The sequence below is a fragment of the Enoplosus armatus genome, chromosome 20, assembly GCF_043641665.1.
Source record: "Enoplosus armatus isolate fEnoArm2 chromosome 20, fEnoArm2.hap1, whole genome shotgun sequence".
Lineage (NCBI taxonomy): Eukaryota > Metazoa > Chordata > Actinopteri > Centrarchiformes > Enoplosidae > Enoplosus > Enoplosus armatus.
Window position 1 is genome coordinate 11,428,818 of NC_092199.1, and position 25,589 is coordinate 11,454,406.

General features: G+C 44.0%; 1 protein-coding gene across 1 annotated transcript in view; it reads right to left on the bottom strand.

Moving 5' to 3' along the window:
• capn15 (calpain 15) overlaps positions 1 to 19,585 on the bottom strand; it is a 34,315-nt gene extending 14,730 nt beyond the window's left edge. The window contains exons 1-3 of the mRNA XM_070927352.1: positions 19,556 to 19,585; positions 4,387 to 5,333; positions 3,674 to 4,305 (exon numbers count right to left, since the gene is read on the bottom strand). Of these exons, the coding sequence (XP_070783453.1) occupies positions 3,674 to 4,305; positions 4,387 to 5,311 (1,557 nt within the window). The 5' untranslated portion in view covers positions 5,312 to 5,333; positions 19,556 to 19,585. The remainder of the gene's footprint in view (positions 1 to 3,673; positions 4,306 to 4,386; positions 5,334 to 19,555) is intronic.
• Between the last annotated feature and the right edge of the window lie 6,004 nt (positions 19,586 to 25,589).

Genomic DNA, 25,589 nt, shown 5'->3' on the forward strand with positions numbered 1-25,589 from the left:
GTGACGTCTGCCAGCGTAAGTCTAGCTGACTGTCCTCGTTGAGTGAACCTGGTGCTGCTGTCTCTGATTCTATCACTGGGCACATGCCAGCTAGCAAACTAGACCGCAATCAGACAATTCAGCGCTGAGCTAAGAAAACCTGCTGCCTTCCCGCCATCTCCCAGACGACAACAGAACTGGCAGGCATACAAGGACTTCTTTGAGGATAGTAAGCTTGTAGCTAGATATCTACATGTTACAGACAACCTATTGATCTCCGAAAGTGTGGTGACAAGGAACTATAGAGCTGAATTTCATAGCGCCACACTTATTAAACCCAAAACAAAAGCGTCCCAGAACAGCCTGGTACGAAGAATACTGTCAGAGGCACTGAAAACCTGTCACTGCAGGCAGTCACAACTTACAATTCAACATGCAAACCGAAGCCCCAGATGAAAAGTGTGGCAAAAGAAATCAAAATCAAGCAACAAGTAGTATAAAGAGTGGTGTAAAGAACAAAAATAAACCAAATCAAAGTCAGTTTGTTGCCATGTAGCATCTTTTTGTGGCTGCCCCAGAGGGCGACATGGAGAGGGAACAGAGGAACCAGTTCCAGCCACGCTGGGTTTTGCAGTTCACAAGCGGCGCTGACGGCTGTTAGTAGCATTTACTCGTTTGGCACAGTGAGTAAGCGGACACGCTCTGGGGCACTGACATCAAGCACGCACGCACACACACACACACACACACAGACAGACACACAGACAGACAGACACACAGACAGACACACACACAGACAGACACACACACAGACAGACAGACACACAGACAGACAGACACACAGACAGACAGACACACACACAGACAGACACACAGACAGACACACACACAGACAGACACACACCTCTCGCTCTCTAAACCAATCAAGGAGAGTAGAAAAGCAAGGAGGCAAGAGAAACGAAATCCACTCAGGTGAGGAGAGAATAATATTTCTCACACCATAGTTTTGGTCTTTATCGATTGCTACGATCTGGACAAACTCTCCAGTAACTTAGTAGCTGCAGTGTATTTCATCAGCAGCACCATCTGCTGTATTCCAGCAAGTCCAAAAAAGAAAATCTGGACTAAACAAATGAAAACATGAAGTCTGAAACTTTCACTGTATTCCTGTGGTCACACATGCCTTGTAACAAGGTAAACCAAAAGCTTTTATCATTATTACATTTTCACCACTGGTGTTTTGATGCTTGCTAAGTGTTAATGCCCTGGCAGAGACAGATTAGAAACACTAGCATCTCTTGGTTACCAATTCTACCCCCCCCCCCACCTTCCCATCTCTCTGACCCCTAAACCGAGCTGCAGCAGTTGATGCTGTTAGTGATTACATTAACTATAGGGAAGCGGATCATTTCTGCTTCTCTTCTCTCTAGCTCTGCTACTAAAAATAGGCCAGCCCTGTGTTCACCTTAGCACGTACACACAGACACAGACACAGACACACACACACAGACACACAGACACACAGACACACACACACACACACACACACACACACACACACACACACACACACACACACACACACACACACACACACACACACAGCCAGCCACACATTGACTTCTACACTGGAGAATTGAGTGCAGTCGTGTGGAGAGGGTGGGATGGAGTTGGAGGGGGTGTGGTGGGTGGTAAGGGGAAAGCATATTTTGAGATATTAGCAGAGAGAGGAGGGGAAAAAAAACAGGATGAGCGTGTGGGGATAGATGTGATGGAGGGAGATGGGATAAAAAGGAGATGAAGAGAGGAAAGTACTTTGAAGAGCGTGGCGGGGCAGAGCTAGAGAGAGGGAGGCCTAAAATATTTGTAGGAGAAAAGGAAAAATGATAAAGGAAAGACTGGCTTAAATGTCGATCTTAAACTGGGAAAAGAGGAGGGGAAGGTGGGGATGAGGGATCTCTGATATCCTTCCTTCCTACTGAGCCAACTTCCCTCCCACGCTCGCGGCAATGAGCCCTGTGACTTTCAAAGAAGCCATTAATAATGCATTCTAAAGCTCACTTCATGCTATTGTACACATGGCATGATAGGTGCCATGCCACTGTAGTAAGTGGGCACACATCAGACACCCAAATAAATTCAGAGAATATAAGCCTCCCCCAAAAATGACCTGAATCTGGTCACTTCTGATGTCTGCACATTTATCTGAGGTTGAATTAGTCCAGCCAGGTTCGCCTCATTAGCATAGGTGTTAGCAGTTTTGAGTGGCATATCCATGACAACGGAATACAGGCTTATCAAAAGTTCAGCTTTGCAGACAAGTTGAGCATGACGGGGTGTGATACAAAGACGCAGCATAAAGGTTGTCACATCTTAGCTATAGTTGCTAGGGAAGACATCTCCGTGTCTCCAAGCAGCTGTGACACTGTGAATCAGACCAATCAGGGCCCATGAATGACACAATTGACTTCAAAGCCTTCTTGATCTTTGAACATTAAATGCAGAGGAGCTGGAACGGGTAAAATACATCATTATTTTAGGTTGTTATGACAACAGATAAGCCTGTAATTATAAAAGCATAATTGGGTTTTTATCCCTTAAGAAAAAAAAACACTTAATGATTAAGCATTTATGCCGCTTAATGAAAATGTTCTTTTTCACGGTGTATATTGATATAAAAAGGATTGTTTGCTGTCTGTTTAACAAGAGCCACAGCACTGATCCTTCATAACATGGCAAAGTTCACTTTGAAGGGAAATTACATTCAGAATGATTAAAAAAATGTTTTATCTCTCACAGACAGGTCTGCTATTATACAGTTACATGTCTTTCATTAAGCAGTCTAATAGCTTCCTAAATAAGAACTCTAAGATGAGGCTGGTGTAACGTGAGGACAGGAAATAGAGTCTGACTCAAACTAGGCTGTCAGCGTAAAAGAAAAACAACATCTGATCAACAGTCTGATCAGAACAAACAAGACAACTAGACTCATTAGAGCTTCCAAATATATGAGTTACAATCTGAAACAGACTTTTGAAACACAGGCCTTTTTTGTGAAGTGACTCCTCTGTGACTGCGGGCAGGTTGTATTCTGGATAGAAAAACCAGACACTCTATCTACAGCTCATTTAGGTGGCCAACATTCACCCGCTGGCCGTTTAAAACTCTGCTAACGGAGCAAGTGCAAACAGAGGCAATGACAAAGCCTATTAGCATTTCTCTGAAATTAGAGAGATTGAGGGAGTGGGAACAATGCCAGAGTCATAACAAAAAGAGGAATTACAATGAGGGAACTGTGCTCTGATAGGCAATGTGCACCCTGTGACGCATTACACACTGAAATAAGGAGGAAACTCAACAAAATGTAAAAATGTAAAAATGTAAAAAGGTAAAAAAAAAAAAAAAAAAACTCAAAATGGCCACACAAGATTAAATTATTGTTGCTGGACACCAAACTGAGACGAAAACGTGCTACTTGGCTTTACTTTTCACCCTTTGAAGATGATGCAAAGTCAATACAATAGAAAAATCACTTATGAAGTTATAAAAATCCAAGTAGCATTAAAGATCTCACCGTTGACAGCCTGAAGCCATTATAATTTACTGATGACACATAAAGTGACCGCGCCTCTAAAGTTTGAACCAAGTGTTGGTGTTTTCTCGTGTTTCCCAGCTACAACTCATTTGCCCTTACCTCTCTGCAGAAGCTGACAATGTTCTCCCAGAGCTCTTTGGCCTCGCCCTCATCATTTCGTCGACGGGCCTCTACATGCATGCTCTCCCTCCTCTTCAGAGGCTTAACCACCTTGCGTAGGGTGAGGTACTGCTGGGGTGTGTGGCATGCTGCACAGTTCTTGGCCTTGATGTCGTTGAGCAGTGTACAGGCTGGGCAGCTCCACTGTCCTACCTTCTCCTGAAGGCTAGATGAGGTGGAGGAGGAAGAGGAAGTAGAAGCAATAGCAGAGGAGGAGGAAGGGAAGCCCCGGGCCTGTTTCCGTGTTTTATGACCCGAGGAGGATGAAGACGGTGTACAGGAGCATGATACAGTGCCAGGTCCTGACGGGAGGCCACAGTGTGTACAGCAGCGGGGCAGGGGCGCCTGCTGCTCCTGAAAGCCATGCAGCTTTGAAGAACCACAGGCAGAGCACTTGGGTGCACCTGTGGGGTTGCGCAGTGTGCACTTGGAGCAGGCCCAGGTGCTAAAGTCCGGGCTGGAGGGGCTGGCCGGGGTAAATCGTACCGTCTCACAGCCTACCAGGTCAATGAGGTCAGCACCAGCCCGTGTTGATCGGCAGGCCTCGCACTTAGACGAGCTACCTGGGTTGGGCAACGAGCAGCTAGGGCACTTCCAGGTGGGGGCGGCTGAGGAAGCAACAGGGAGGTGGGGGGTCAGTGGATGATGAGGGTCTTCTTCCTCCAAGATACTGAGGCGCTTGCTGGGGTATGAAGGTTCCTGGGGTTGGGCATGTTTGGGCTTGGCTGGCCGCTGTGGGCCTGGCTGGGGTGGCACACTGGCCGCTGAAGGGGAAGTGGGACTGGGAGTGTTGGTTCCTGGGTTTGGTGGGCGCCCTGGAGGGGGCACCTCTCTCCTGCTGCGGGGCACAGGGTTGTTTTGGAGGGAGGAGGAGAAAGAAGTAAACGGGGAGGAAAGGGACTGTGAGGAGACATGGGGAGGTTCTTGAGGATCACAGGGAGGGGGTGGGGGAGAGTCATCTGTTAGGTCTATGAGTAGTGGGGCTGCCCCTGCTGTATGAACAGGAAACCCCAGCACAGGTGTGCGCACCTCAGGCACCACCAATGCTTCAGGGGGGATTTTAGGCAAAGACAGTTTCCTGGGCCCACCACAGGCCGAGCACGACAGTGCCACAGGAGTGTTGTGAAGTGTGCAGCGAGGGCAAGCCCAGCCCGAGTGATGCCCCTCCAGGATGCACACCTCCCCGTTGCTCTCAGATCGTCGCAGCACTTCCTCCTTAGCTGGATGCTGTCCATGGGGCTCAAGTAGAACTGTGGGGGTGACGGTAGGTGTTGGGGGTTCGGTCGGAGCGGGCGGGAGGCCGTTGGCAGTGGCAGCTATGGTGGTCGTGGGGGGTGTGTGAGTAGCAGGGGATGGTCCAAAGCCACAGACAGAGCAGGCACCAGATCCCTGGGGGTTGTTGAGAGTACAGCGTGGACAGGCCCAGCGATGCTCCTCGGTGCTGCTCAGCCGCAGGATCTGGTTAAGGTCGGGTTTCTGGCGCGGTGCCTCACAGATGGAACAGCGAGGTGCTGCGCCGGCATTTAAGAAGGTACAGCGTCCACATGACCACTCACTGCCTCGCACTGCTGCTGCCATGGAGCCAGGAGAGTGAGAGTGGCTGGAAAACAGTAAACAATGAGTCAAAACACCAAAACACAAAAAAAACAACCAAATGAGTCAGTAATACATTCTGCCATAGAACTGTTATTGCTTAGCAGTAAGACATGCATATTAAGTATGCCACTGTTCAATCATTCTAGCTATTTCAGTCACCAATATTCTGAGCAATGAGGAAAGTGTCGCTGGAGCAAAGTATGAGGAAAGGAAAAGATGGGGTCAGAAAAAGTGAGAAATAAGAAATTACAAAAAAGCCAGAGAATTAATAAATGCTTCCAGTCAACTAAGGGTGATTATCTAAAAGGAAGAGAGGACAGCGAAAACATCTGAGACTGCAAGAGGAGAGACAGACAGAATTAGAGAAGAAAAATGGAGAGTGAGAGGGAAAGATTAGCCTGTGCAGGGGGAAAAAAAATCAAATCTCCCTCCTGGGGGCTCTGAGGGCAGTAAATCCATACACAATGGCCACATGATTAGAGCCAGGAAGACAGCACATAGCCAAAGGAGAGGAGAGCAGAGGAGGCTGCTATAGCCTCGGAATACTAAGGGAAGTGTTCCTTGAGTCCTCCTGACTGACACTTATTAGAATGGAAAAAACACATGGGATCTCTTCCACTTCATATTAGCACTTCTCTCCCTTTTCAGTCTGTGAATGCTAATGCAGGGCAGACGGGGGCAACGTAAGGTCATGTCAATCCCATGCCCAAATGAATTTCCAAAAGAAGTTTGAATGCATGAGTCTATTCATTCTGGCAGCACTTATGACTTATGACTATTTTAGTGACAAACCATTCATACTCGTAGATTTAAAGCCATTTAAAAACACATAATATCAACATCTATGGATCTATCTTGTCAGGCTACTCAGTTGATTTCAACCTCCTACACATAATAACCTAAAGCAGACTGTTGTTGTGGATTGACTTGTATGTATAATTAATTCTGTGGGCCAGCAGTTCGGTCAATCCAACTTATTGATAGTGGGTATATAAGGGAGGGGGCAGCACAGTTTGATACCTCCAGAGAGCAACGGGGGTTTGGAAAGGGACGGGCCCCGAGGGACGGACGTGGTTGCTGTCTGGACAAGCCCATAAATGTCACTGTCACTCAAGCTGCTCATGTGTGAACACCAACACAGAGCAGGTAATGTGGGAATTGTAGGATAGCGGAGGGTAAGGTGCTAAGAGCTACAGTCCTGCGATGCTCTTCACATTGATCCCAGTGGCAGAGATTTGGCCACAAAAATGACTGCGGCGATTGTGGATCCGAACTCATTTATCGCTCTTTATTATATTTTGGTAGAGTATTACGCCAAAATCTAAATTCTGCTTTGACAAAGGCTTTTACGGGGAAGCAGTGGTTTGTGGATATTTGTAAAATCTATACTCCCCATGGAAACAGCCTACTTTTCTTTGAAAAAAACATATTTAGATAATCCTTTGTTGTTTTCACATTAGGTCATGGAAAAAACACAACCCCACAGCCCATGTGACATCTTTATGCCACTGATGAAGTACAGCAGAATCTTGTATGGGTAAGTGCTGGTTGGCTGGCCTAGGTCCTCCTCTTCAGCACTGTAGCACCATGTGTCCAGGCCAGCTAATTGCCCTTAGTTCAACTCCATTAAACGCTTTCAAACCAGGCGAATCTTCAGAACCCCGGGGAACCTCTTACAGACAACCTCTCACTGTCCTCTCCTCTCGTCAACTCTCCTCCCTTAGCTAAGGAGGAGAATGACAGCATGGAGGGATACTAATGTGTCTCTTTGGGTGTCTTTCGGTCCTTGCCGCTGGGTGTGTGTGCTTGTGTGTATGCAGGCATGTAGCTAAATCTATTTGTAGAAATAGCATAGCTGCTTGTTTTAATGTCTAACTACATTTCTTTCCTTAGTTTGTGTGTGTCCTCAGCCCCAGGGCAGCAAAAGTATGGAAGCAGAAGTCCCAGTGCTTTATGTCAGGAGCCATTAGCGCTGCATTCATTCTCCTGGGCTGAAGTCAGCAGTCCAACATAAACCAGGGCCCACGGCGTGAGGAGGAAACTCAGCCTTCCAACGATAACAATTTTTTGTGAAGAAGACAAACACGGAGAAATCAGTTGTTTTGCTTAGTCTTTCAACCCACAGTACTATCTGTCATCTCCTCCTGGTAGCTATGCAATATTAATTGTTCTTGACCTTCAGTATGCTCTAAAATATTCAATCTATCCCCAAATAACCTGTACTGTCTCCTCAGACTATAACACCCCCCCCCCCCCCCCCCCCTTTAGTTAAATGTGGTTGAATTAAGTGGCAGCCCCATGCCTGCATTGATGGCACATCACATTCACACCGTGCTTAGCTCTCCAAAGTCCTGCCTATGTGAGGGCCGCAAACAGATATGACGACGGTGACAACAACAACAACAAGTGTCAACACCTCATGTTTGATGACAGGTTCTTTCCTGTGGCCATTTTCATAACTGTCAGGCCTCTTTCATCTCCAGTGAGAGAGCAAAGTCATGGTGTCAGCCACACGGAGACTTTGTCAAAGCAATTGATTTGGTTCTCGACGGAGCGCAGGGATCGCAAATTCATTATGTTTCTGCCTGCAGCAGCCAGCGTAGGAGCTTTTCACTGAAGTGATCAGCCTCTCAAGAAATTTTTAATATCTAGCTTAATTATCTTGTTATTATCTCTTGTAAGCATCATACCTAACAAATGTAAGCAAAACATGATGAACAGCTACAACCATAATTGTGGCCCTCAATTAAAAGGATGTATTGTGGATGCATAAAGAGAGCACACATTCACACGCCTTTGTATGTGCAGCACATGCCTGCAGCAGACGATGAACCACTATAGCCTCTGATCCTTGGACCCTACTTAAAAGGATGCTTTCCGTGTACATGCTCCACTCACTCATAGGAGTGTGTACAAACACACATATACACACACACACACACACACACCTTTTGTCCTTGGCCCTGTGTTCAGTGGAGCTGCACTAAAAGTGCCCACTTCAGCTCCTCAGTTCCTCTATGTTGCAGACCTGGGCCTGTGGCCAATCGCTTACAGTGGAGAGAGAGAGAGAGAGAGGGAGGGAGAGGGAGAGAGAGAGAGAGAGAGAGAGAGAGAGAGAGAGAGAGAGAGACTTCACCTCTAGAAAACCCATCTTTTTGCAATGAGGTCCTCAATGCAGCCTGTTGTCCATAAAGTACCTCGTCCTAGTCTAAATTCACTCAAGTAAGCGCATCAATGACCCCAATTTTTCAATGCTTCACTGGGTGTAAGACAATCATAGAGCACTTCAGCAGACTACTACAAGAAGTGAGAGCTCTACAACTCGCAGTGAACATAAGCAGACCGGTAACATGATGGTGGTGGTGGTGGGGTTTACATTAACTTCCACAACTGAGATGTCAGCATGGAAGTCTTCAGGCTTTAGAGAAAAAGGTACGTATGATAGAGAGAGAGAGATACAGAAAGTGCACAACGCTGAATATAAGATGGGTCAGAAAGGCTTGAAGTAATGCTAAGGCTAGAGAAAGTCTACAAAAGCACTTCTGATCTTGTGAAGGCCACCTATGGCTGGCTACTTGGATTCCTTCCACACACTGAACTCTGTTGCGAGATCAAGAGAGCCGAGTCTCGCCAGCTTCTCCCTGCCTCACTGCGAGACATTTGGCCTTTGTGCGACAGTCATTAGCACTGCCTTTCCAAGGTTGGCCCTGAGCCCAGGGCCTGAGGCGAAAGCGTTGTACCCTACTTTGCCATTGGAGGCAGTGTGTATCTGCTCTCATTCAATACATGTTGTTGACAATCCTTTTCCTTGATGATTAAACATGGCAATAAGTCTAACATGCTTATTTTTGTTTTATTATCATCAGATGATACCGTCTCGGTACAGACATGCCTTCAAATCTAAAAACAGACAGAACACCAAAAGTACTAAGGACAAAAATGTCATGCTATTAATTCTCCATCAACAATTCAAACACTTCACTGGCTGTCTAATGAATTAATCCCGACATCAGACCAGGTTAAAACACAAAAGGAGTCAGTCAGCACTTCACAGATATTATATAACATATGGCCTGTCAGTCAGCGGAATGTAGGTGTCACACAGGGTTTCCATGACAGTTCATCTTGTGACTAGCTGTGCTTTCAAAATTCTGCAAAGCACATGGTTTCTCAAAGCCTTGACCGTAAACACTACACACAAAATGCCTTGATCCCAACATATTGTTTACTCTATACTCTTGTTGCCCATTAAACTGATAACTAATAACAATTCAGTCACACACTAGGTGTTTCTGAGGGCAGACATGACAGACAGTGAACATCCTGGTATGATAACATACTTGGCAGACAAAAAAAAACCTATAATAAAACCTGTAATGTGCAGCGACAGTGCAGTACATACCAAGACTAAATAGCTGCAAGGCAAAAAGGTGTATATTTGTACAATTCAAATTATTTTCCTAGTAACTTCAACTTGACTAGCTCATCAGTCGTTGGATGTGGTTGCCTCTCTGGGGCACGATCTCGTCTTCATGCTAAAGCTGCAAAACAAATTTTAATCTAGTAATCCCTGCTAGCCTCAGTGTTACCTTTACAACGTTTCGTAACGCACCTAACTGTATTAGTAGATTGATGTTTACATAAAGGTATTAACACCTATGTTATAATTGCTTTTAGCATCTTTAATAATTTTGCTACTTTCTCTTACTTCGACTGCTTCCTCTTCAGATTTCAGTCGTGTATAATACTGTATCACTCAGTCAACTGAATGGAATGAGCAATTTCATCTCATCTCATTAAACATGCTACACTTGATCTGTTGATAATGCATTTGATTTGTTTTTTGTTGTAAACCTCACCTCTTTTAATGTAGGTTATTTGAACTTCTTGATAACATCAGTCATCAGCAATTTCTAATGGGCTGCGTGGGGTTGGCTAACTCTGGGAAGCCTGACTGTGTGGAACTCCCTTTGCGAGACAGACTCCAGATGACACACACACACACGCTCAAATAAAGTGAGTCACTCTAGTGATAAATATTTACAGGCGCAGTTTTGTGTGAACACAGGGAGAGAACTGGAGACGTAGATACTGTAGCTTATAAAATATTTATGTTAGAAAAATGCCTTGGTTATTGTGCACTTGATGATGAACCTGTTTAATAGCTGCAACCCTAGAAGTGACAGAGATGCTAGGAGTGATTTTCATAACTGCCAACTGCAAGGGCATTACCCAGGGCTTTTCAAAGCGCTGGCATTACTGCCTGTGCTTTTTAGGTTTTTTTGTTTTTTTTAACTTCATCCACACAAACATCTCCGACAGACAGAACGATGATGCCAACTGAGTGAGGATTCCTGTTTAACAGAGAGGAGCTTGTTATAAAAAATGAGACTCATCAGAGGCCAATATGCCCTTGGATCAGACAAGCTGTAAAAAAAAAATTAAATAAAATGAATGTTGAAACATTCTGCTGCATCCAAACACACCCAGGAAGCTTCAGTGACAGAGAATTTACTTTGCCCCTTTTACTATCAAAAATTTTTTTTGCTTGCGAGATCAGAGCAACCTTTTTTCACTTAAAAGTAATTTTCCCCTAGCAAGCATTCCTCCCTGTCTTTCAGAGGAGCTGATGAGTCAGGGTCAAAGACTTGAGGATTAATCGTAAGAGCCTCCTTTCTACCTGCCAGGTAATATGTTATGGCATGACTATGACTCATTACTCAATCCTGACAGTTCTACAGAATGAATCTATTACAAAACACATCATGGAGCTGGGGGAGTGACTGCTATTTATCTGAGGCGAGTATCTAGAGCCCAGACGTTAGTGGCAGATAAAGAGTTTCTACTGTGACACGCTGAGACTTGGTGACGTGATACAAGGGATTGGTGACAGTGGAGCCTTAGTCACAGGGGACAAACACAACAAGATAATTGGGGAAGTTTTGATCAAGTGACAGTGAGCAGGACACTTTTTAATGAGAGGAGAGAAACTTCTTGAGACTGAATATGAAGCCAGAATAGGTCTCTAAAATGTTATGGTGTTGGCAGTGGCACAAAGACTCCTAACATAGCAAATTAGACAAAAGGTCTTTTGAAAAAGTGCCCTTAGGCTGAGACATTCCTCCAATAAGCATAGCTGAGGCTTTACCCTGAGAGCAATTTTAAAAACTGAACTCTTATGAAAATGGAACATTACAAGAAGGGTGTGATGCTGTGGAAACAAGGACGACGTTGTGTAAATGTTATGTGTCATGGTGATGCCATGCTCGAGAATATATGTTTATGACATGAAGTTCAAGACAAATTCTCTGCTGTTGTCGAAGTTTTTATGTAAGCCTGACCCAGATCATCATAAACCCTCTGATCACGGCCTCATAACCCAGAACTATCATCAAAATAAAATGTGAACTAATATTTCTCCTGAATAAGAGACTGAAGATACTAAATGCATATGTACATACTGGTCAATAAAAAGGGGAGAGAAACAGAAAGAACAACAGTAGCTTCTGACCTCTAGCTGTGCCCTCTGTGAATATTTCACGACCAGTGCTCATTTTTGACGAGTGAATCTGTCAACGGTGGAGACAGCTTCAGACATTTGAATCTTTAAACAGAGGAAACTGTCTAACTGGGTTTCGGCAGACATCAGTGGCACAGAGCAAAGCGAGAGTGAGCAGGAAGCTGGCAGGAAGCTCCAGAATCAGGGAACAAGAAGGGGAAGAAATGGCAGGGGCACTGCGCTGCTGCCACTGTGCTTAACACAAGTTCCTGCGGGCACGCAAACCTGGAGGGCAGGAGCACTGCTGACACAGCGCTGCCTTCTGCCAGAGGGGAACTTCTCAGACAGGCAGCACAAAGTGAAGTTCTACTTCCTGTTTCCAAGACACAAATTTAATTTAACTGACATAAATAATCAGCAGGTTATAAGGTGTTCCTCCAGAGGTGCAATTTGTCAGCACAGGTTTGTGTGTGAGACTGCCAGGTTACCGTGTGCGGTCTTATCTAGGGCCCAACGAATTAGGTTACTGAACATATGCTACAGATTTCCATGGCAACAAGAGTGGGGGAATCTGGAATCATGTCAGATGCAGTGCCAATAGGCTATTTTTTTTTTCTTGCCGCATCAATGCTCTGTTTTCCAAAGAAAGCCATACTGTGAGACAAAGCCTGCGTGCCAAATCTATTCTGGTGGCTTTGGGACTGTCCTGACGCTGCCCTGTCTTCATCAGACAGACAACAGCAAAGGGAGGACGCCCTGAAATAATTCAGACATAAACACGGGCCAGTGACCATGCTGGTCGAATCCAAGTGGACCCGTTTTAATCCAATTAAAGGGAGGAGAGCCAGTGGAATGGAGCTGCGATAAACACCATCATCCATCATGCTGGGACAGTAGAGACACTGGGATCGACTCTAGAGAGAGCGGACACTCACTTTAAGGGCTTAGGGCTCCAAAGGCCATGTGCAACGCAGCACACTAGCACTATGGGGCTGAGACAAAATGAAGCGCAGTTCCCCATTTAATTTAAATAATAATAGTATTGGGATAAAACTGCATTGTGCTGCTATTAAAACGAAGAAAAGAATGAGATTCCAAAATCATGAAACACTGCGGCTCACACAACTACACCTCTGTTGCACATCTTTGTCTGTTGGGTTTGTTGTTGTCATGAGTGAACCTTCACAGCTGAGGCACACAAACACTTCCCAAAGTCAATGGGTTGCTGCTGGATGAAAACAAATTGAAATTACCAAAGGACAAGACTGTTCATGCAGTCTCCAAGCCAAGAAAAACAAGGGAACGAAAATGTTTTACAGGACAATATATTAGAGAATAAACTGTATGAGAACGGCTGAAGTTAAGCTGGGCTCATAGGGCTCTGTTGTTTCTATATTTCATGCTCTGTCACAGCTCAGCAAAGCTTGCCTAACGTTGTTAGGCTCACACAGCAGTGTGTGTGTGTGCATAAGACTGTGAGTGAGTGTGTGTGAGAGAGAGGGAGTGGGGGTAGATAAGAGGGCATGTTCCAAGTGCTACTGCACAGTGTTTCTAAAACATCTATTGTCAGGATATGTGTGTGTGTGTGTGTGTGTGTGTGTGTGTGTGTGTGTGTGTGTCCCTCTCCGCCTCCCAGCTGTAGACTGAAATGGTGTGTACTGTATATCTGTGTATGTGTTAATGCGCTCAGCTGACTGAGGGTGTAGTCTGATTGGTGATGGAAACAGAGGCTTGTTGCTACAGAGATGCAGGAACGCAATGGAGGAGTCTGTTGAATAAAAAACAAGTTGACTATATGATACAAAACTACACTGACAGGATGACCTATACTTCAGTTTCATTCATGCATGGAACTATGGTTGATGGAACCGTGTTAGCACGGGCTAAAATCAGCCCTGTGTATGTTTTTAAACTCTTAGAAGAGTAAGCAATGGAAGCCATGACAGCCTTAACTGTTAAATGTAGAGCAACTGCAAGGAAAGCATTGACAGCGGCGGGCAGGAATCAAGAAAGATGAAAGCCCAACTGGAGACCAATGCTGAATAAATAATGACATCCATTGTGGGGAAATGTGATCGGGCTCTCTGAAAATCAATAACTAACAACCGGACCATGATGCCCTGAGTGACTCAGCAACAACTTCAATACACTACAGGCGGTCGATACCTACTGCCTGTTCTCGTTCCGGGAGACACGACCCAAAAAGCTGAAGGAAAACTGGAAACACTTCTAAACAAGTTTCTGTGAGGGCGGTTGAGGAGATCATCTTTTGGAAGAAAGTCAGTCAAAACTGCGGGATGAGCCGCACATTCAAACTGAGCTCCTTACACACTGCTGATGGGCCTTTCACTATGTTGACAGTGATTCAGAAAGCTCTGACTGGAACAATGGATTATTGCAGCTCAGTCCTTCTTGTAGATACAGTAACTGAATATATCTTTTTCATGCAGTCAATACTGACAAAACCAGCCTATATGAAGAGCATGTCTCCTTCACAAATAGTTTGTCCTGCTGGACGTAAACCTGCTCTCTCAATAAGAAGCCTGTTCTTAGAGAAACTCTTCATAGGTGTTATAGTTTGAAAACTTACCAAGATGCACTCAAAGAGAATGTATCCAATCTATTAATAATTTCCAAAATTAACAAAACTGAAGCTTATCTTGAAGCCCGTTAAAAAGCATGATGGCAACTCATCTTCTAATTACCATTGGGCTGGTTTTCATTGGGCTCACAGAGGTCAGGTCAATCTATCGGTCCAGGCAATCCACTCAGCACTGCACAAAGTGTAGCACACACTGTACAGCTGTGCTAGGAGGAACCAATGGGCTGGGATTTTGGTTTACAAATCCGGCTTAGCCAGAATTTGGGTGCATCATAGAAAAAACATCAAAATGCAGGCTTTGATTAGATAAGCTTTGATGAAACAGGGGATTTGATCCATTGCTGTGAGGTTATTGAATCCTCTGTAAGCATTTCTAAAAGCCTGTGAAAGAGAAAGTAGTACGTTTCTCAAATGAACAACGCTGATGAACAGTGTCAGTTTACAAAGACAACATCAGCACGAGAGCCTCAAAATAATGCCAGTCAGTACGCTTACACTCGCAGCTTTAAATGGCAGCATTCCCGTGTAATACAACCCCACGTTTCATTCCTCCAGCGACTTCCCCAGCAACCGGCCAAGCCAGGACGGCCGGCCCGCCGCTCTGTGCCCCAAGTGCACTCAGCTGGGAAATGTGTTGGCACCCGGCTGGGTAGACAGTGTTGGCTCTTACCTGCGCTCTCGATGAGGCAGCGGCTGCTGCGGACGTGTGATGAAGGTGGTGCCCCACACCGGGCTGCTGTGGCTGTTCCTGAGCCATCCCACAGGGGGTGACGATGGATACGGGGTGCTGCGGAAACCATGGTCTGACTCAGTCTCTGCAGTGAGAGACGAGGCTGAGCTCCCCATCACCACAGCGATAGGAATAAGTCTCTGGATGCACTCTGACAGGGGGATCTGTTTGTTTTGTTTCTCCCTAGAGCACAAAAGTTGACATGGGATCCACGCTTGTTTTCAGCGAGACATACTGAGACACACTGATTGGGTGAAGAGGCTAAAGGGGGTTGTTTGGACCACAACAGCAACCCTTACCATGTGTTTGTGTTTGCTGTAAACTTCTTGTTGACAACTTTCTGCTTCAAAGAGGAAGAATTTCCTCCCACAAAAGAACTCTGTAGGCGCGAGAGTAAAAACAAATAAAAAACACTGCACCAGGGAATTGAAGATAAGAGTACTCAAAAAATGAGCGCGACTTGCAGGTGGCGAAGTATGCAGATCAGGGTGGATATCCCACAGTGCACGGGGGAAGAAGTTCTCAATTCAAATAGTAATTTGATGCGTGGAGCGCTGATTCCAATTCAGCAGTTGGTCTCAGAGAGTGGAAAATACAATTTTCTCACAGCAAAGGCTCGTAATGCTCCCTCTTGTTGACTTTAAGCTTGTAACGCTCTGCACCATGTCTTCCACAGTGCCACTCATAATTCCTCCCGCGTTCCTTCTGACACATCTCCCCAGTCTGTGCAGTCTCATGCCTGGCTCCTCTTTCCTTTGCACACGCTCAGAAAATCATTCGACCAGCAAAAAGCAGGACCAGGTGTGTACAGACGTGTACAGACGTAAATGTGTTCACTGTCTTTCAGCATCTCAGCAGCCAAACAGAACACCTCTGGAAAAGAAGTCGAAAAAAACATCCAGGACACCACAACAACATCATGGTCCATAAAGACATTGGATAGTGATCAATTATATCCACAGAGTTATGTACAATGCCGGCACTGAAGGAAATCAATGCATTGCATTTCCTGGGAAGGGTGTTGGCAAAACAACAACTATGCTAATATCCAAGTCTCATCTTTCAGACATCCAGTCTGACTAACAGCTGCTGTGGAAGTTTACCAGTAAAACACCCCAGCTGCATTACTCCCACTGGATAAAACGTCATGTTTGAAACCTTCGAGGAGGGCTTTCTCACAAATTAGACCACTTCTGGTATTTGCAGGATTTCCACATGAAGAAAAAAAAAAAAGAACAACTCACATGAACCTCAGAATTTAACCTGAAGAAAACCCGGATACATGGAGGGTGGTTTTAAAAAGGAGCTGCTCTTTAAACTTCAACAGTTGCCCCGGCGTGAAAACGTTTGCAGCTCAGCTTCAAGTTCCGTGTAATATCCGACACAATTCCCGAGAGGAATGTTCCGTTTCAGGCTGCGGCGCTCGTGCCAACTCGGGGACGGGAGATGATCCTAGTTTCCGCTGTCTGAGAGAGGCAGCTTAATTTCAGTCTGATCCCGCCGCCGAGGCCGGTCAGTCTAGTTCATCAACTTGCGCTGTGATTTATGCGGACTCGCCGGCCTGTCATGGCACGTCTCTACTGGCGAAGCAGCTGAGGGAAACAAGTATCACTCCAGGGAAGCTGTCAAGGAGGGGAAACCACATTTGCATGCATTTGTGCGAGTATCGGTAGCTTGTAAAACCCTGAGGCAAAAGTCTAAGGAGAGGAGTGGTTTGTTTTAGCTTCAATTAACATTTAGCTGATAATTATGGATCCAAATCTATAGTTTAGGTTTCCAGATTCAGTGAATGTTACATGATAATTAATCACTGATAACGCCAGCGCATATGGGCTTTTCAATTTAGCCGATTAACAGCACTGCAAAGCGTTACTTGTAGCCTATAAAAAGCTGCTCTGTGTCCGTTCCCACACAGCGGTACAGGGAGAGTTTCGTGCCGGAGGCGGCATAGAGGCTGAGGAGACTAGGTGAGGTCTCATCCAGGAAGGAGCAATCAGTCGCAAATTTCACCATTTTCCGCCTGCTCCCTTCCAGCCTGCGTTCATCTCATGTTTCCAGCGTTTGGGCTGTAGATGCTGAGCCTTGTTGTCTTAAGAGACATCCTCGCTGCAGTCCCGCTGCCGCCTGCTCATGGTGTAACCCTGCTCCATCCCGGAATGCCTGTATTTAACGGTTCCATTCGGGCATGTTGTGGTCTCTTTATATGTCCTTATTCTCCCGATATTTTTTCCACGGGACTTAATTCTCCCTCTACTGATAGCCTGAGAGCAGTGGACGAGGATGCAATCTCCCCCTGTAACAGCGGATTATTGTGAGTGTCAGCAGAGCGCAGGCGCACTGGCCTGGCGAGCAGAGAAGAACTGGAAGGCTGCGTTCAAGAGATTTAAATAAAACTCTCCACAGTCGGAGCAGCAGAGATATCACTCATTAATATGAATAGGATCCCAGTGACCAGTGATGGATGTCAGAACCAGCCGGGGAAGGATGAGGCATGTTCAGTCTTCATTCAACACTTGGCAATAAAAAACAGTTTACACATCACATGTCACACTTACACAACTGTCTAATAGTCTAAATTGCTCCATGTTTCTCTATTGTTTCCTTGAGAAAGAAGGCTACCTCACCCTTAATAGTCAATGCCAGAGGAGGTAGGTAAGGGTTAAGTAGAAGACGATGGTGACTGTAACAGTCATCATTGCTCAACTGTCCCTGCACATTACTGAGATAAGCCTTCAAACTTTCCCTCTCCTCTCTCTTCCACTTCATATCACTTTGCTGACCTCTTTTCTGATCTCTTATTCCCGCTCCCTGAATTCAGGGTTCACCAGCAAAGCAGTGCATAAAGTACCGGCCTAACCATAACATGAAAATACACATACCACATATTTTTCATGCTGTTCTTTGTTGCATTGAAAGCAACGGGTTAATGATTAGCTGTGAACTGCCAATGCAGTTCAAGCAGGCTGGCTGTGTGGCCTGTAATTTATCTGGAACTCTGCTTAACCAGGTTCACGGTGGCTGCAGAGGTGTGTTGTTCATGCACAGCTCCGAGCATGACTCCTGTTACTGTTCCTCTGTTAAACGTGTCAAAACTGAAACTGGTTTGTCTGGTAAATTTGACTTCCACTTAAATTCCAGAGAGCAGCACAGCCTGAAATATGTAACATAGCTGTTGACAAAGACTGAAGTCTAACCCCAGAACCAGAGTGCATGGCTGGAGCTGTCAAGAATGCCTGCGTCACACAGAAAGCTAGGCACAAACAGCTTACTTGTATAAGTTATAAAACTCCATTCAAGGACCAAATGCAAGTTGCGCAATCGCATTTGAGTGTTTTCAATTTAGCCTAACTATGTAACAGCACACTCACAGTTACAACACAGGACTTAAATGCAGACATAACTGAATTACTAAATTATTGAATTGCTGCACAGATTGTAGCCATGGGGCAGCAAAAACTACACTGGTGTGTAACCAAAAAACACATAAGTCAGAGGACTGCAACCCTTTGTTAAGGGTGCACCTGTCCAGGGGCCACCTGTCCCCTCTGCAAGTCAGCACCCAGAGATACAGCAGCTGACACAGTCAGTGCCAGAGAGAGAGAGAGAGAGAGGGAGAGAGGGAGAGATTGGATTTCATTTCTATTCTCCAGGGGCATAGAGGGGGAAGAAAGGAAAGGGAGGAAGTGAGCTGATTTCACGGTACATTGTAAGTTGTCATTTCCACACCACCCAAAATGTCCTGACTGTCACAAACCTTTTTTTTTCTCCCCAGTGGACATGCTCAAAGCAGAACACAAATGATTAGACTACACTCTACAAGTTCACTCTCAACCACGTAATGTAAACACTTTAGTCTAGGTGTTAACCTGATGTTGCTTCTACAGCCAAACCTTCAACTGCATGAGCTAAGCTCAGGCCTCAGGTCACATATCATCTACCCTGCTGAAGAGTGCATGAGCAAGTCAATGTGTCACTAGATACAAGTTTATCTATCTGACCTTGCCCCCTGACTTGCCCAGCTCCCCTAAACAGACCAGCAGGAGGAAAAATGTTCGTATCGTTGTTGTATCATCCTTTACCGTGCAGTGAGGCGGCGGGAATAACAGGAACCCCACAGCCGTTATGTGAAACCACGGTTTAATACGAGGCACTGTCACATAATCAATCTATTTGTGGACAAAGTGTAAGCCTGTGAGCCCTGTCACTAACACTAACATTAGCTATACACTGCAGCCAGATGAAAACTCCCAACAATCCCATTGAGACAGCGCGAGCCGAGGACGCCGGGGACCTTGTAAACAAAGACACTCTTATCCAGTCATTTGGTCGACGTTACCGACGCTGCCCGACAGCTGTATACTTCGTGAAGTCCACTCTCAAATCGGTTATTCTTACCTCAAGTCAGTTGAAGGGGAATTATGCCTGTGTTTTTAACCGTCCCTGCGTTAACTTTTCACAGCCATCGAGACGATAAGTTCTTCCCGGGTAGTACTTTAGCCTCCGTAACCTTTCCGGGCTTTAGCCTCACGCGCTCCGCTGCTGCTGCATGTTTCAGACATTTGTGACAAACGCGTACATGTACATCTTATTTCCACTCCGTCAGGTATTAATGAGACTGATGCGACCGCGTAGGTTTACCTCAAACAGCCCAGGAAGGAAGGGGAATCTCCAAGGAGCAAATAGAGAACGTACGTACGTCAAATGCGTACCGGTGCGTGATCTGCTGCTTGCGAGCGCAAGTAAACGTACGTAAAATCCATTCAAGAATGCCAGTGTAGAAAACTCAATTTCCCATATTCAACACGGGCATTTTCAACTAGGATATCCGGGTACGAATGTCGTCACCTTTGACCAACATAAATAACCGAATATATATAAATATATATTATGCCAAACTAAATCGATTTATATTGAAATCTGTGTTTTCGTCTTTTCCTTTCCTTTTGTTAGCCTATACTGTACACATACCCTTGTTGTGGCTAGATTTAAATCTGGAGTTTCAAATCTCAGTAGATTCCCCCTTCTACCTCCAGGCCAGTGTCAGATAGTGGCGCTCTAGTGTCATCTAGTGGCACTAAATTTGAACCGTCTGATTTCAACCATTGGTTTCAGCTGTTTGTGGGTCTGGGTCTGAATACAATAAAACAAATCTTTGCACATCTTGAATATGTTCGTGTCCTCAACAAGGACAAGGTAAGGTATCCAACAATGGTGATATCAGTGGATGGAGGCTGTGTCCTCATTGGCTTACTGTAGGAGGCATGTGCCTTATCACTTTGGTCACAGGGATCATGTGTAGAGAGAAAATATGTAAATAGCAGCACTGACACCCTACAAATCATTTGGGCTCTCTGACCTCTATAATACTACTACTTCTATGGCTGCTGGTATAATGTTATTATTGGTAGTTATGCCTACTATAATGATGTGCTACATGGATTTCTGTATTAATGTTTTGTTCATCACTGTCTCTGTTTTTGTGACATTTCACTGCTTTGTGTGTGTCACAGATTCAGATGTTGAATTTGACAATACAGACATATCATATTATATCATACTAATATCAGTGCAATCACTCCAACGGTTGCTGTTGCATCCACCATTATCACCACAAGTGTAACTGATGCTGTAATCGTAGGCTAATACTTAGGTACATTTTTCTTTGATCTGTTGTGTTATGTGTGATTACTTTGAAGCACTTAAGGCTAAAAATGTATTGGCCCTATGGAATAATTAAGTTTGACATATTATAGTATATTACCTCTACGGCCACTAAACCACTAATCATGGGATATTACCACTGCCCTTACTACTACTTCTGCTGCTACTTCCTTCTGCTGGTCTACAGCTTTACCACAACAGATCTGCTCTCAATGGGCACTACAATCCTCTGATGATTTACTCATTGTCTGTCAGTCTGTCTGCTTTGAAGCTCTTGCAGTATGACATCAGGGGTAAAATAAAGCTCTATTAATTCTGGGCTTTGTTACATCTAATCGCCTGTACTCCAGCAACCATAGTTGCAGGCTTTATATTACCTTTTACGCCACATGAATGGATATAAGTCATATCAAAGGCTTCTTGAATGACTGGTTATTACCTTGACATCATGATAATGGAAATTAAAAAGAATATGCCTCTAATATTCTGAGGGACTTTTGTTTTTGTACCCAACAGTGAGTTTTAGGGCGACTTATTGTGCTTAATATAATGTTATAGCTACAGTATGAGTAGTGTAGCTATAACATAAACACAGTAGGTTTACTTCCAATTCGCTCATAAAGCATTATGGTTGAGAACTTCCTTAATTTAACTAAATTTTAAGTTCATATTTGCTAACTGACAATATAGGCCAACAAGAAAGCTGTACACATAATCTAATTTATTGAGAATTTAATTTTACCACGTTGTTTGTTTTGTTTGCCAAACTGAATTGTCTGCTAGTCCTTTAAAAAACCAAGAGTGAAATTAAACTTTTGTCAGGAAAGACTAGCATGTGAAACATTCAGTCTGTCTGGATTATCTCCGTTAATGCCGGTGTCAGCCGGATTGTTTGAACCGGGGAAGTTCAAAGGATTAAGCCAATATCAACAGGCTCGGTGTACTTCAATAATGAAGTATAAAAACACATTAATGTCTTATTAAGATAATTGTCCTGGGTGCAATCAATCGCCAGAACCCGCTTGGACTGTGTGGAAAGTGATCACAATATGTGAATTTTAAACTTTCAGTGCGAATTACACTAATAAATTAGTTCACAAATTAATGATAAGTATAAATCTCAGTGATATCCTTGAAAATCATGGGAAAAAATAACAGCCTGCCATCGGTTAAGAGACACACACCATAAATCTCTTGGATTACAGTGATTTATCCTCGGGGTTGAGTGAGGCGGAGCAAAGCATCCTTTGATAGAAGCAGGCAGAAGAGTTGAGAATGAGTCTGGGCGGAGAAAGTTACCGCTGGACGTTGTTTCTCACATGTCGCGTAGAGCTAGTGTTCACTGTGTTTACAGGACACACGCGTAGGAAATGTTAGCACCTGCACAACAAACTTAAACTTTCAAGCAGAGCGAAGAAAAGTGAAGTAGTTGACGGTTTAACTTCGCGAACCACGACTCGGTCCGGGACGGGAAGGAAAGATTTCTTCGTCAAGAAGGTATGCGAATGAATCCATCTTTGTACACTTCTTTTTTGCCTCCATTAGACACTTGTGCACTTGTCCTTCGCTAGAGCGAAATAAGATTTCAGTCGCGACTTTTCTACTGTGTGTGTTTTCTTGGGCTAACTTCTCTGAAAGTTGCTAGCTAGCCCACTTCACTGAACACTTGCTAGGTGTATTGTTTTCTATGGTCGGTGTCGGTGCGTACACACTGTTGTCATGACAATGCTAGGGAAACCCAGCGCGAGGCACGTTGGGAGACAAAAGACACCAGCTTCAGTGTTCAGCATGCTTTAAGACTTTGTCTCTCAACAAAAAACTCCCCTAAAAGTTCACAGAAAGTCCAAAATAATACCACAGGGAGTATTATGTTATTCTCTTTTACTGGTCTGCACGATAATATCAAAGACAGACAGGCAACTTTGCTAACATTTAGTCATTTGTATCCTGTGTCAGTGGAAAGAAGAGCCCTTTGGGAGGTAAGGGGGTCAGAAGGATATGTGAAAACTGTTGGGCTAAGGTGTGTCCTGTGTTTATATGAGACAAATTGTGACCCTGCTAGTCAGGAAAGGGATGCTTTTAGTCGGCTCTTTGCTGTTTTATGGCCAACACACATGTGGAAATGACTGGCTTCCACAACAGAGAATGAGCAACACAATTGTCTTAGGGGAAAAGGAAAAAGATGTGTGTGTGTGTGTGTGTGTGTGGGCAGGCGGGCGAGTGAGGGACATAAAATGTGTGTCATTGTATGTTTCATTGGGAATGTGTGTGTAGATGGCAGGAAAGGTCAGGGCCTGGGTCACTTTACATGGTCACCGACTCATGGACATGAGGGGGTACAAGGGTAGTGAAGTATGTGTGTGTGTGTGTGTGTGTGTGTGTGTGTGTTGGGGGGGGGGTCGCTCTATTTATGTCACTACTACAGATGTTACCACACACATAAAGTACACACACATACCCAGACAGAGCAAATCAGGCAGCTACTGGCATGAGTGCGGCTAATGACAAGCAGGATACGCTCTTACCTCTGATGACTCATGATTGTACTTGTTTACAGTCTTGGGCAAGAGAAGTTTTAACAACTCCAGATGCTAAAAGATGACAGTCGCATGGACCAGTGCCATACTTGTAGTTGAGTGCAACGCCAGCAAAATATTCTAACATCAGCGTCCACTCCAACAGCTCATACATAAAACACTGGGTGGCCAAAACACTAGGAAGACTAAACCACACCAAAGCCAGGAAGCTTCCTATATTTAATTATTATAATTGTTATATTTTATAAATATAATAGTCTCTAATTTTCTGCATGACTATAATGTCTAATTACCCATGGAACTTAAAAGCATAGCATTGCATTCAATAGCACCTTGCTGTCAGATAAACAGTAAATCATTTTTGACCTTGAAATAGGGCTCAATTGATCGATTAGTCATTTGGTGTATAAAACGTCAGAAAATACCCATCACAATTTCCTAAAGACCAAGGTGACCTGACCTCTTCAGATTGCTTCTTTATCTGACTAACAGTCCAAAACCAAAGGGTATTCAATTTACTACAACATAAAATGAAGAAAAGCAGCATATACGCACAATTTACAAGCTGGGACGAGGGAATGTTTGGCATTGTCGTTTGAAAAAGAAAGAAGATAGTTGTCAATTAATTTTCTGTCGATCATCTATTCAATTAATCGACTAAACGTTTCAGCTTTCAAAGGGCTGTTGGTTGATTGTGTAGCTTTTAGAGGTGGGAACCATTGCGTGACACATTTGATATTATTACCATGTGTTGTCCACAATAGTAATGGTGTCATAATACAGAAAAACATATGGTATGCGATACTATATACAAGTCAAGCATCAGTATATGTATATGTAACTGAAGAGCCCATCTTGATCTACAATCTACAGTTATTAAGAATATGCACTGTTTAACAAATGATATAACAATAGCATATGCAGTATATCTGTGCCAATCGAAAGTGGCAAAAGGCTGAAATGCTAGCAAGCAGTACAGTAACAGTTAAAATGTAAGTAAGAATATACTTGTGATAGTTATCTTTTCAATCAGAGCATAATAAAACTTAAAATAGTGAATCAATGCAGAAACTATATTTAAATGAAATCCATTATACATACAGTAGCCTATGTTTAATACAAATAGCTATAATTACTGTCACAAAATTGCTTCGATTCATGTGAATTATGCATTTAAAGATAATATATGGCAACATATTGCTGCATTGATTATTTGTCCTGCCAAGGATCTGTGTCAGCCTTCCCTCTCTCCTTGTGTGTTGGGGCATGCAGCCACATCTCCCAAGTCTGGTTTGCACCCGCAGGGCCTGGGAGCACGCTAACAAAGACACATAACATACACACACACACACACTCTCTCATTCACACACTCATGCACATGGGGCAACATGAACAAGCCTACATCAAAGATACATCTGTTTCTTATGCATGTTTGATGGGACAGGCAGGCAGCGGCTGGCCACTGCTCCAAGTTACAGCACAGATTAGTATGCATGACTGGGTGGAAGCAAAGCCGTGAATGTGAAGGACTAAGGTGAGGGAAAGAAGGTAGATACAGTACAGATATGTGAAAACAGAAATGGGTTTAATATTTGCTTCATGTCTGTTTTTCATAATTCTGCTTCAAATGACAGTTAGATGATAAGAAAAGCACAAAAGTGAAGTGAGTGAATGGAGATCTAGAGACACGAGAGACACATCTCACTCAGGCACCAGTGAGTTAATAACTCTTTCCTCTGTTGTGCAGCTGTCTTTTGTCCCTGCTGAACGATGTATTGTTGGCCTTTTTTAGCTGTGAGCCCAAACTTTTCCAATTCCGGGACACAGTTGCAAAAACTGTATCAGCCGGTTTCCCAGACAAGTATTAAGCCCAGTCCAAGGACATTTAGGAAATTGCTCAATGATTGTCTCTTTTTATTTTTGTCTATATTTTGTAAGCTTGATGATCCCTTTCAAGACATATCAGTCTGAGTTCAGCTTAGTTGGTAAATTCTTTGACACAACAGACAAATCTAATCGAATCCAATCAAATTAGCCCCAACAATTTTGTCATTATAGTATATATATTATATTATTATTATTAATCATTTCTACAAAAATAATGAAATATTTCATCTTTAATGTCTTTAAAACAGTCAAAATACCTGAAGAAATTAAACTTACAATTATAGGAAATAGAGAAAAGTAAGCAATCTTTTAGTAGCAAAGTAATCAGTTAAAAACTGTCAGAT